This window comes from Mus musculus, chromosome 9 (assembly GCF_000001635.26).
Source record: "Mus musculus strain C57BL/6J chromosome 9, GRCm38.p6 C57BL/6J".
Classification (NCBI taxonomy): Eukaryota; Metazoa; Chordata; class Mammalia; order Rodentia; family Muridae; genus Mus; species Mus musculus.
The window spans coordinates 51,292,406-51,304,641 of NC_000075.6; the positions used below are offsets into that span (position 1 = coordinate 51,292,406).

Here is a 12,236-nt window from a genome sequence, read left to right on the forward strand (position 1 = left end):
TTAACATTCATCTATGCTTCCTGCTTCAAGTTCCTGCCCTAATGTCCCTCAATGACGGACAGTAATATGGAAGCTGGGATAATCCCTTTCCTCCTTAGAGTGGGTTTTGGTCATGATATTTGTGGCAGCAACAGAATCAAATTGGAATATTTGGAATCTACACTTTTTGATGGGACTATAAACATCTTTTCACAGCTTCTGAGCTACATCCCGTAATATACAGGACTGCATCCCATAATATACAGGACAACATCCATAATATACAGCCAAGAGGCTGCTTCTGGGATTTTTTACATCCGATAATACATCTCTCTGGGTAAGAGGAGACACACCTCACTTTAAGCCAGGGACAGGTGGATTGCCTTTTCATTTTTCTGCACACCGATCTTCACCACCATGTCTCACACCCAGCCTGCGTCAGGAGATGGCTTGCCCTGGGCTGATTGCTGAGAAGCCAGTTTTTGAGGACATTGCAGGCTTTGATGGTTCTAGTGTAATTTGCTGCCCCCTTGTGGTCAGACTGGATTCCCTCATTCATCTCTCTGACTTGAGTAGTAGGTTTCTAAAGAGAAAGCTTGGCAGAGTTTTGTCAGGAGGAAGAGAGAGAAAAGCTGAAATTGGAGAGAGTTTTATTTAAGAAAAGAGCAATGAAATAGTTGCTGCGTTTGACACTCTCTGACCCTGCAGTCGTCTGCTGCAGGAAATGGGTGGTTTGTTGGGAATCCGTTTGGGGCACAGGATCCAGGGCCGTGTAATTTATCATTTTAATATATCCCATCTTAGACCTTTATAACTTGTATTTGCATATCTTAAATTGCCTTCCCAGACCCTCACAACTCACTTAAGCTTTCATATCCTCAGACCTTTATACGCCTTAGATGTCTTTCTCAAGGGGCTGAGATGTGGAGAAGATGTCCCTCTTCCCTCCCCGCAACAACAGTGAGTCCCATTGAGCTTTGTTGTTACCTCTCACCCCTCCCCCCTGAAGAGAAACCAAGATCCGGGTGGTGGGAGCGAGAACCTGAGCCTCTTCCACCTACTGTAGTATTTTTATTTTGCTCTCTTTACGCTGTGACCTGCTACCACGATCTCCTCAGGGGTTCTAAGAGCTCTGTGGTGGTAGATCAGGTCTCATACACCATCTGGTCTGTAAATCCGGGAGTGGAACGCTGCATTCAACATGGCACGCAAATGTATTCATTTGGGGAGACACTCAAGTTCCCCAACTTTAGCATGCTTTGGCTCGCTACACTTCCATGTTAAATCCACCAATTTCCAATCGGCCTGTAAGGCTGTGAGTGAGTCAGCAAGAAGAATTCGTCTACACTTTCTGCTTCAAGTTTCGTCTCTGACTTCACTCAATGATGGATTCTGTAGTGACAGTTTTAATTATAAACACACTGAGAGAGGAATCTGGGCAAATACAAAAATTCATGCCATGAAGTTCTAGCCCACAGATTGATGAGGGTGGAGAATAGGTAATGATACTTCCAGGGCGGTGCATTTATAGTTCTATTTTCAAAATAAAAAAAAATAATCATGAAGAAAAGCCCTCTGCTTTCCCAAGTGTATCCATTTCTCCTCAAAAAGAGGAGGAGAATTCTAGAAGGTAGGAGAATCTGCAGAAACTCCTTTTAGTAAAAAAGAGCAGATGCAGCCAAATTTGAATGGAAGTAAACTCCGGTGTGTGTGTGGGGGGAGAGGGGGGGCGGGGAATGCAACAGAGACATTTACATCAGTTATCTGCGATGCTTTGGAACTTCTTTTCCCATGCAACTTGGAAAGTGTTAAATCACTTTGGAGTTTGAGATCCGGAAGGGATCATGTGTGGTGGAGCTGGGTGTACAAGGATGCTTATCACTGTTACAAAACTTCCTTTCCCATCCTCACATCCACACAGCACACGGAACTCATTGTGTGGCATGCAGGAGGAATTTAATAAATGTAGCCCCAACCCCTCATGTTCTCTTCTCCTTGGGCATATCATCTAAAACAGTGGTCCTCAACCTTCCCAATGCTGTGGCCCTTTAACACAGTTCCTCATGATGTAGTGACCCCCCCAAAAATTATTATTGTTGCTACTTCATAACTGTATTTTTGCTTACTGGTATGAATTGTAAGTATCTGATATGCAGAATATTCGATATCACGACCCACAGGTTGAGAACTGCTGGCGGTATTCGGTCATGATGTCAAAGCTTTAGATGTTTCCACACTGTGTCAGGAGCCCATTACTTTTGTCTAGAAGCTTCTCCCAGGCAGGGAATCGAAAGGCCCATCTTTCAAGACCTAATCAATTAAGTTCAGGGTGATTCAATGAGATCTATCTTCACTGATCAGTTTTTTTCCCCTCAAAGAAGCAAAAATGAGAACATAGGTGTTAAGGAAATGTTGGAAGCTCTTGGCTGGAGACCGAACGTGGTGGTAGAGAGTTGTTACACAGCATGTGTTCGACCCTGGTGTCTGTGGTTCCCTGCACTGGGAAACAAAGCGCACACGCTCACTTGCTACTTGAAAGGGAGTAGATTGCTTGTTGAGTTAAAGATCTTACCTGGCATCTGGATGAACGGAGGCTGGGAGGAGCTGACACTGCCCTGGAAGGCAAACAGAAGGCAGGTGTTTTCGTCTTTAGTTACAAGCTTGAATTTAATTTTAAAATCAGGAATATATTTTTCAAACTATCCTTCTTCCCTCCCTCTTTTCTTCTGTCTCTCCCTTCCTTTTGTTTTTGGGTGTGAATGTGTATGCATTTTTGTGTGTATATATATATATATATATATATATGGTTTACATATGTATGTATTTGTATATGTGTGAATGTGTTTACATATGTGTTTGTGCATATATGTGTATTTGTGTGTATGTATATATGTGTTTGTGTATATATGTGCATTTGTATATGTGTGTATGTGTGTATATATGTGTTTGTGCATATGTGTGTATGTGAGCATGCGTTGTGGAAGGGTGTGCATGTGGAGGTCAGAGGAGAGCTTGCAGGAGTCAGGTACGTTCTACCTTCCAAGTGTTGGACTTCATCAGGCTAGGAGGTGAGTATCTTTAGTTCCCAAGCCCCAACACTGAAGTCTTATCAATTCCTAGTGACTGTGACTATAACCGTATTTAGAAATAGGATCTTTCAAGGTGTAATTACTTAAAATAAGATGTGGTCATAATGAATTAGGATGTGCCCCCAATCCCAGATGACTGATGTCCCTGTAAGAAGAGAAGAGGAAGTGGAGAGATGTCTTAGTGGTTAAGAGCCCTTCCTGAACAGGTTAAATTCCCAGGTCTCTCAGGGTGGTTCCCAACCATCTGTAACTCCAGTCCCTAGGGATCTGATGCCCTCTCTGGCCTCTGTGGATACTGCATGCAGGCAAAAATCCATATAAGTAAAATATAAAACTTTTTTTTTTTTTAAAAAATTAAGAACACACTCAATGACACAGACATGGTGGGGGGCATATAGAGACAAGAAAAACACAAATGATCTAACCTCATGACTGGGGGTCAAGGAACCCTGGTGACTAGCAGAAGAAAGGAGGAAGGCAAAGGGATTCTCTTCGTTTAGCTCTGAGGGACCAGGGCCTGCTCACATCTCTAGAACCAGTATTTCTACTGTTTAAGGCATCTGCTTTGTGCTTGCCTGTGTCAATAGCCGCCGTGGGAGACTAATGATACAGAAAAGTAAGGGATGTATGACTGGGAAAGACGACTGAGGTGGGTGGTGGGGATGCACAGGAACACACCCATGTGGAGGTGATGTTGTACAGACATCAGAATGAAGGGTATCTAGATGTGTGGACTCTTAGAAGATTACAAATGGGGGCAGGCAAGTCAACTGTGCAAGCACCAGGGTGTGACTCTGGGTTTCCAGAAGCCATTTGAAAACCTGGGTAGGCAGCATGCGTCTGTAACCCTTGCCTTACGTTACAGACAAGTGTATCCCTGAAGCTAGCAGGCCAGCCATTCTAGCTGAATTCATGTGCTTCAGGGTTAGTGGGAGAGTAATTGAGGAAAGATGTTCAACAGTGACCTGAGGCCTCTACGTGCACACATGCACAGATGCTCTCAGCACACATGTACACAACAGTACACAGAGAGTCATACATAAGATACAAAAAATGAATATTACAAAAGCAAATGCTAGCTCCAAAATGGCCCCCAATAAAGTCCATGGTGAAAATATCTTCCAAGGAGGTCAAGCATCCTTAAGTCCTCAGGCAGAGCTCTTATCCTAAGTCCTCCAGGTCCTGCAGACTCTGAGAGCTGGAGAGTCTCATGCAATCACTCTGCATGTTTCCAACACCATATATTCAATGTCCAACAATGGAGAACTCAGTGCTCTGGCTGTCCCCCGCTCTCGTCTTGGAGATCTCTGACTCTTTAAACTCAGAAGAAAGGGGTCTGCTCTCTTTTCTAATCATCTCTTTCTCTCAATCAGAATAGATTTAACTCTTATTCCACATAGCTTTTTTTTGAATAGTTGAAGATAATCCTTTATTTTCCAAATGTCTTGTTTATGTGTACAGACATGTACACATGTGTGTGTGTGTTTAAAGACCAGAGGAGGTCAGTCTTGTCCACCTCTACTTCTGAGACAAGGCATCCTTGGGATCCTTGGGGATCGGTGACTAAGTGTGGCTAGTTGGCCAGCAAGCCCTGGGCACATTCTTGTTTCTGCCTTCCTAGCTTTGGGATTCCAAGTGTGTGCCATTATGCCCAGCTTTGTATGTAGGTGCTGGGTGCTAAACTCGGGTCCTCATGTTTGTGTGGTAAGCATTTTACTGAGCTGTTTTCCCAAGAGCACTGCTACCAACTGCCTCCCTAATCACTCTATCTGCTATAATGACTACTGCAGCCTAGGGGCTTAGCCCTTTATTCCACACTTCTGGGAACTGGGAATCTGAGGTAGTGGCTTTGTTCCTGTTTGGGTCTCTTTCTGGTTTGCAGTCTTCTCATTGTGACATCCAGTGACGTCCAGAGATCATATATCTAATATGTTAATTATCTCTGAGTCCCCGCCTCTGAATACAACCATGCTGGAGAAGAGGCTTCATCCTAGAAATCCTGAAATCTCAGCCATTCTGTCTGTCCATCGCTCTGACTTCTAATTCTGTCTTCCACGTAAAATGTCATCATGCGGCAGTATTGTATTTAACAATGAATACTGTAGAACCAATGTGCCTATGTTTGAATCCCAGGTCTGCCTCCTTATTGTGAACTTTGGTTAGAACCTAGCCACGGACTGCTTAAAATAGCACCTGGTATAAATAGCCAGCGTGTGCGACATGGCTCATGTTATAGCCATCCCCTCTTATCACTGAGGCATACAAACAGTATGTTAGTCCTACTTACGCATGTTGATCAAGTTTAGCTTATAAATCAGACACAGTAAGAGGTAGTGAATAATATAAAACAAAATGAATACAATATTCTGTAATAAAATTGCCCATATTGCTTCTTCTTTGGAGTAACTATTAGTGGAACAAGGGTGACTCGGTCTTAAGCACTGGATCTTGTGAGAATTGGCCTGGTAACTGAGAAGTCTGTCTCCTTTTGCTGTGTTGGGTGGGGATTGAACACAGGGACTGTGCATTGCAGACAAGTACTGTCCCACCGAGTTAGATCCCCATCCCAAGGAGAAGGCTTCCAGTGACTGGGGCACTGATATCACTTATGGTGCAGATCCACTGGACAAAGGTAAAACCCATCTCGGGGTGGGGGGATCTGGTGGAGCAGCAGAGATTTTAACTGCTCCTCAGAATGGCTACAGTGTAAAACATGAATTAGTCATTGATGGGATTCTCCGTTGAATACTTTAAAACTGCGGTTGGCAGCGAGCCACCCACACTGTGAATCCATGTGGTGAAAGGGTGTGTATAATACAATCTTGTTCTTGAGACAAGGCTTCACTATGTAGTCCAAGTGGGTCTTGAACTCAGGCCTGTGCTGTCCTGTCTCTTGTATTGGGAGTACAGATGAGTACTGATACCTCAGGAACTCTTAGATATGCAGTGGTCAGAGAGGTGCAGATCAGGATCCCTAACATCTGTTTGACCAAACCATAGATGAGCTGGATTTGGCACAAGTTCTCATGTGGCCAGGGCCCCTGCTGTTCAGCATGCCCTTCCTGTTTCTGATTGCCTGCCAGGGTCACTTCTAGAAGGAGTCTATTGCAGACCTCTGCTACCTCCTGACTTTGATCGCAGCCCCCTTGCTGGTGAGATTGAATGGCGGTGGGGTTGGTAACTGTTCAGGCGCTTCTCTGGTTGAGTCTTCTGTTGCCTCCCCTTCCCCATTTCTCCTCCCTTTTCCTGTTCTGGCCAAGGCCGGGCCAGGATGAAGTTATGAATCAAAGCTCAGTTGGATGCCTGGGTCTTTCTGACATTTGTAAGTCTCAGAGCATCATGGGCTCTCCTGAGCACCAGCCCGCATGCCTCTGCACCATGCTGGGCTACAGGCAAGCTGCTGCTCACTGTGGCTGATGAAGATCCTGCTGGCTTCTACAACTCGGCCCTAAAAGTTCCTCTACCCTTCCCTTCTGCCACCACCAGACCTGAAGATGCCACTCCTAGCCTTCCTCTGAATAGCTATAATTATTATCATGGAAAACATCAGGGCTGTTCTTGCCCAAACCCAATTTTAATATGGGAGGCTCTACCAGTTATAACTCTAGTTAGTTTTATCTATACTTTGACAAAAAGAGGTCTCGTGCGTTCTTTCCTCCTATATAATTTCATCTTGTCTGCACTGTGGGAATTATACACTATTTCCATTCTTTATGGTCACCCATAAAACTTTACTATGCAGACTTAACAAGACCTGCAAACAATACCTAAAACCTACTGAAAGATAAGGGCCCAAGGACATTAATTCTCATTACTATTTTCCTATGGTTAGTTATATTCTTTAAGTCAAGCAGCAATTTAGACACTACTGGTATATTAAGCAAATCACTACTATAGCTACTTCTATGCTTACCTTTTCTCTGGTTAGTATTTGTCTGGAGGTTCTATATTTGCTTCATCTTCCAAATGCAACTTTCTCTAAGATTCCTTAAGTGTGTGTGCCTTTTAAAAAAGTAATTCACGTCTGGTTTTATTTATCTAAGAAATAATTTCTCTTGACCTTGCTTAAGGAAGATAATATTTCTGATTTTACAATCATGCAATCAGAACTTTTGAGTATTTAATCTCTTGGCACTTTGAAAGCATAAGCCCACAGTCTTTGGCTTCCATAATTCCAGCTAGAAGTCTGCTATTACTCTTAAAGTGATTTTGTGTGACAAGCTTGTTTTTCTTTTCTTGTTGTTTTTAAAATATATTTTCTTCTGCCTTCCAGGATCTTCAAACCCAGTTTACATAGTCAAGAAGTAAACCACACTCCTCTTCATTCTGCTTGGTACAGGACACATTTGTGTCTTTGTTTTGCTGGGGCTTCGTGTCTTTTATCCAGTTACGACTACTTTGAACCACTGCAGCCTTAAACTTCGCTCTAGTATATCCTCTGACACTACTTAGATACATCTTGGATTTTTTTGCTTTTATCCTACATATTATATAACCTCCTCATTTCCCCTACACCCATGATTTTGTGTTTCCTCATACCTTTTAGAGATTGGTGTAGGTTTCTTCAGATCTTATTGGTTTACTAATTATTCAATTGTAATTTGCTGCTTAACTCACATATTAAGCTTAAAAATATTTATTTATTTATTTATACACATGAGTGTGCACATATGTGTGGGTGGAGGCCCCAGGCTGATGTTGGGTTATCTTCCTCAGTTACTCTCCACCTTAGTTTCTGAAACAAGGTCTCTAGTTGGATCTGGAGCTCACTAACTTGGCTAAACTGTAGGGCCGGCAAGTCCTGGGATCTTTCTGTCTTTGTCTTCTCCCACTGAAGTTATATACGTGAGTTATGCTATCTGTGGTTTTGTTTTGGATGCAAAGTATCTGACCTCAGGTTTTCATGGCAAGCACTTTACTAACTGACCCATCTCCCCAGACCCACATTGAGTTTTTTTTTTTTAAATTACCACTTTATATTTTTGTTTTAATAAATCTGACTTTAAATTGTGCTCTGTGATTTTTGTCTTAAAACATCCTGAAGGCAAGCATCATTTGTCTCGTTGTTTTGTCTATAAGGCTGAGGCACAGAGGGGGCACTCAAGTTTCTTCCTACGGTGTGTCATGGTGGCAGGAGTGAGACTCAGCGAGGACCTCTGATAGCAGAGCCCAGTTCTTCACCACCACACCAGGCTGCCTTCCAAGAATTTCTTTAATTAGGATTAGAAACACACCACTATTTTAGTAAAATTCAGCTTAAAGGAGAGTTAGAGACATTCAGAGAAATGATATAATCATCTAAAAGCCCACAGAAGTGTGATTTGGGATTGGATACTTCTGAGATGTGTGTGTGTGTGTGTGTGTGTGTGTGTGTGTGTGTGAGAAATATTTTTTCTTGATTTTCCCAGTGACATTTCATTGAATGGGGGCCAGATTTAGTCAGGTATCATTGACATGGACTAAAATTCTTAGATCTTAAGTATGTAATTTAATGTGTTCTAAAAAGTACCAATGAACCCTTATAACACAGGGCCAAAATCATGTTATAGACCACTTTCGTTAAATTAGTGTGTGTCTCCTCTATGGCCAGGAACTATTCAGATTAATCAATATTAAAACCAATGCTAACACACACCCCTTCAGTTCACCTCACAGAACGAAGAAGAGCGAGCTTGTGTGACTGGAGAGGATTTCACTAGACAGATTTGACGATTAGACCTTACTTTCCATCCCGTTTCATAGGTCAGGAGAGAGTGACCTGGGCCAGACAAGCTTCCTCCCCCATGGGAAGGGCCCACTCACTCCCTTTATTCTTTGTTCAATACATAGTATTCATGCAGTTACTTTTTTATCCTATCAATAACACTGGATTTAATATTACAGAGTCCCTAGCTTTTGACCACGCAAGATGGTATATAATTTTTATTTTGCATACTGCAAACAACAGGATCCTGCAATACCAGGTAGCCAAATTTAGAGGTTTATATTTGAATGAAATTTGCCGATCTGCAACTTCCTGTAGCCAGCAGAGCAGCCTCACAGCTGCCCCAAAAGCCCCTAATGAAAATGAGTTAATTTGAACTAATAGGTCACCGAGGTTGTAAAGTGATAAGATTAGGAGTTTCCTTTGAATACATTTATTGCCATTTTTATGACCCTATAATATTTTCAGGGTAGTAGTTTCAATGTAGTTGAGGGAATACATTGGGCTATATGAAGAAAGATCCCTCTCAGTGGCTTAATGTTTCTTTGGAGCTGTTAAATCCATTACAAATAGTTACAAAGTTTCTAAAGCATTTCCTTAAACTTAAAGATATTAATAGTGATGTCTCAATAGTAATAACTATAGCCCTTTGTGAGTAGGTGGTATCTCCAAGGGATTTGCAACACTTTACACATTTAGTTTCTTAGGATTATCCTATCCCTGTGGGGGAGGCAGGTCAATCTAGTGATAGTATATTGAACTTTCTAACATTGTATTTTTAATCTGAATTTAGATCCATTGCAGGGCACATGCTTTTCCACTAACTTTGTAATAAATGTAAAGTGATGCTGATGTCAAAGCACATTACCTTTAAATGGATACCACTGTTAGGTGGGCATACTTTCTTCCCGCAGGAAATACAAATAGGCATCGAGAATCGTGTGCACTACGTGATAAATATGCTGCAGAATCAGGGGACATTGGATGTATGTCATGCTTGGTGCCTACACTACCTCAAACATCTTTTGTAAACTTTGAAACACATTTCACTTACAGACTGAGTATCTGAGCTCTCCAACTCATGACAAGCACTCCGTGATGACTAGACAGTATGGTTAGGAGCATCTACAAGGTGCCAATTACATCACACACTGCCACCAGCATAGAAAGGGAATATTGTCTGAGGCTCACTAAAGGAGACACCGAGCATAGGAGCGGCTATGTGCCCACAATCAACTAGTCAGTGAATAAGAGAACCAAGTATGAGACTCTAGCCTCCTAAGCATCTTTGGTTAGTTCTCAAGGATATTGTATCAAGCAAATCCTGTGTCCTGTCTCCTCAACAGAATCACGGAGTTCATTGACTGCCCTTAATGTGAGAAACCATTACAAGGCTTTGCAGGTGTCAGAAGGAAATAATCAACTGCTCAGATTAGGAGCCACTTGACAAGATTAGCTACTTGTGAGAAGAAAACACCACTACATTTTTTTTTGGAAGCTCCTTTCCCCAGGAAGTGGCATCACTGATCTACTCCTGAATTTAGGGTGGCGGGTTGCAGTTTGAGTTGACTGATAAAATATGGCCGAAGGGATCTGTGAGCTTCTGATTTTAGGCCTCAGGGGGCTTTGAAGGTTGTTTCATTCACTACCATTTACTTCCTCCTAAGAAAGGGAGTCTAGCCTCCAGAAGGACAAGAGACTGCATGAAGTGAAAGTAGGGTGATCCTGCCAATAGCCAGCAGTACCAGGTACCAGAGAGGTAAGGGAGAGTGCTTCTGGCCATGCACTTCACCTGAGCCCCCAGCTTAATGCAACTGCATGAGTCGCCTCTGGGAGACAGCAAATGAAGCTTCAGATGACCCTGGAAGCTGTAAGAAATGATAAATTATTATACTACTAAGGCCAAGGGGTTTATGAGGCACCAGTGAGTAGCAGATACATAGCCAGAGAAAAGTAGCTCAGGAGATACAATGGCTCCTTCCTACTTTCTACCGATGGGAGATTAGAGTCAGGTTAGTTAGTGTGCTCAGATTTTGAATGTGAAGGCTGAGAAGGGGCGAGGAAGCTCCCCGCGCAGGGAATCTTACGAACTGAGCCCGGAGGAGGAGAAGCTTGGCTTTCCAGCAACGAGCTGAAGGCAACCCGCTCCTTAGCAGCAGGCACTTCCTTTTGTGGCTTCCATACAAATGTACTGTGTGCCCATTGTGCTCTAGGACTGTGGTAATTCCAGAAACACAAAGAAGACATGAGTTTTGTAGTCAGTCAGCATATAGATCCACAGGGACAATAGCTGTACAAATGTGGGTGTAATTAGAGCAGAATTTAGAATAAGAGTTGAGGCCAATGGAACCAGAGCTTCTTGTAGCTACTTCTGGTTAGGCATTATGAATGTATCATTCACTTTTAGTGACAACTTTTATAGGTGTGTTTGTGTTCTCTTCACACTGTGTGCTAAGTGTGCTCACCAAATGCTTACCATTAATCTTTCAGATGATGTTATAATGTGTCCTCTGGTCTATAGATCGACACAGCCTGGGTTCTCATCTAGATCTGTTTCATCACAACTTGGTGTAGATAGAGAAGTGAGGACACAGAGGAGAGTTGGGGTGACTGACTGTCTTGTGAGAATGGGACTTGGTATACCATCATATAGACGGTACCCGAATCTAGTCTGAAAAGATGACAGGAAATCATCAAGCAGGTTGGAGGAGGATGTGCCACTGAAGAGAAAACCAAGGCTGGGGATGTTTGCAACAGTGTGTCTGAGAGGTGGGAAGGCAAACAGGAAGTGCAAAGACAGGGAATGACAACGAGGGAGGAGCTTGAGGAAGACACAGGAGCTCAGTTATAAAGGGATTGGGCTGTGCTAAGGGCTTGGACTTTGTCCACCAATGGGCATTGAGTCTTTAGAGTCTCTGTGGTGTAGCCACGATGAAAGTGCTATTCTAGAACACGGTCTCTGATGGTGAAGCCATGGGTCTGGAGTTGTTGGCAGAGCTAGTGGCAGCTGCTGGAAGTCCAGTGGAGACCTGATGATAAGGGTCTGTCTGGCAGAGTGTCAGGAGGCTGGCAGGTGATACCTCTGTCTGCGTCTGTTTGTCATCCTTCTAGTAGCTGTATGAGGATAGCTGATTCATGCCTCTAGGTGCCGAGAGCTGTTCTGGCCACATGTCCTGGCCACTGTACAGTTCCCAGGGCCTTTTCTCTTTTGCTCACCATTGACTACTTTCACACTGACACTGGTGTATGGAGAGACTACCACATCTCCCCATCCCACACTACAAAATCGAAAGACCCGTACATTCTTCCATGATCTAATTTAATGGTGCACTGTGCAGGGCTGATCCTATGGTCAGTAATTATGTTTCATTGAGGAATGAATGGTGAAACATCCTTATGAGCACTTACTTTATATTTACGAAACCTCACTCTGTGTGGGGAGTCTTCACACTTGGTAACCTAGG

The 12,236-nt window shown here is 43.0% G+C and overlaps 1 protein-coding gene and 1 long non-coding RNA gene across 14 annotated transcripts in view; one reads left to right on the plus strand and one right to left on the minus strand.

The window, feature by feature from the left end:
• Positions 1-8,077, plus strand: part of Gm32819 — a 33,026-nt gene extending 24,949 nt beyond the window's left edge. For 7 of the 8 annotated variants that reach the window (XR_003948163.1, XR_379375.4, XR_001779170.2 and 4 more), the window contains 3 exons: positions 196-316; positions 862-939; positions 7,342-8,016. This is a non-coding gene — a long non-coding RNA (predicted gene, 32819). Of the gene's footprint in view, positions 1-195; positions 317-861; positions 940-7,341 lie in introns of all 8 variants that reach the window. The other variant, XR_001779172.2, reaches the window with a different exon arrangement.
• Positions 1-12,236, minus strand: part of 1810046K07Rik (RIKEN cDNA 1810046K07 gene) — a 39,239-nt gene that overhangs the window by 2,720 nt on the left and 24,283 nt on the right. For all 6 annotated transcript variants that reach the window (XM_006510589.3, NM_027217.2, NM_001372556.1 and 3 more), the window contains one exon: positions 2,552-2,594. In XM_006510589.3, the coding sequence (XP_006510652.1) occupies positions 2,552-2,558 (7 nt within the window). In that variant the 5' untranslated portion in view covers positions 2,559-2,594. The remainder of the gene's footprint in view (positions 1-2,551; positions 2,595-12,236) is intronic.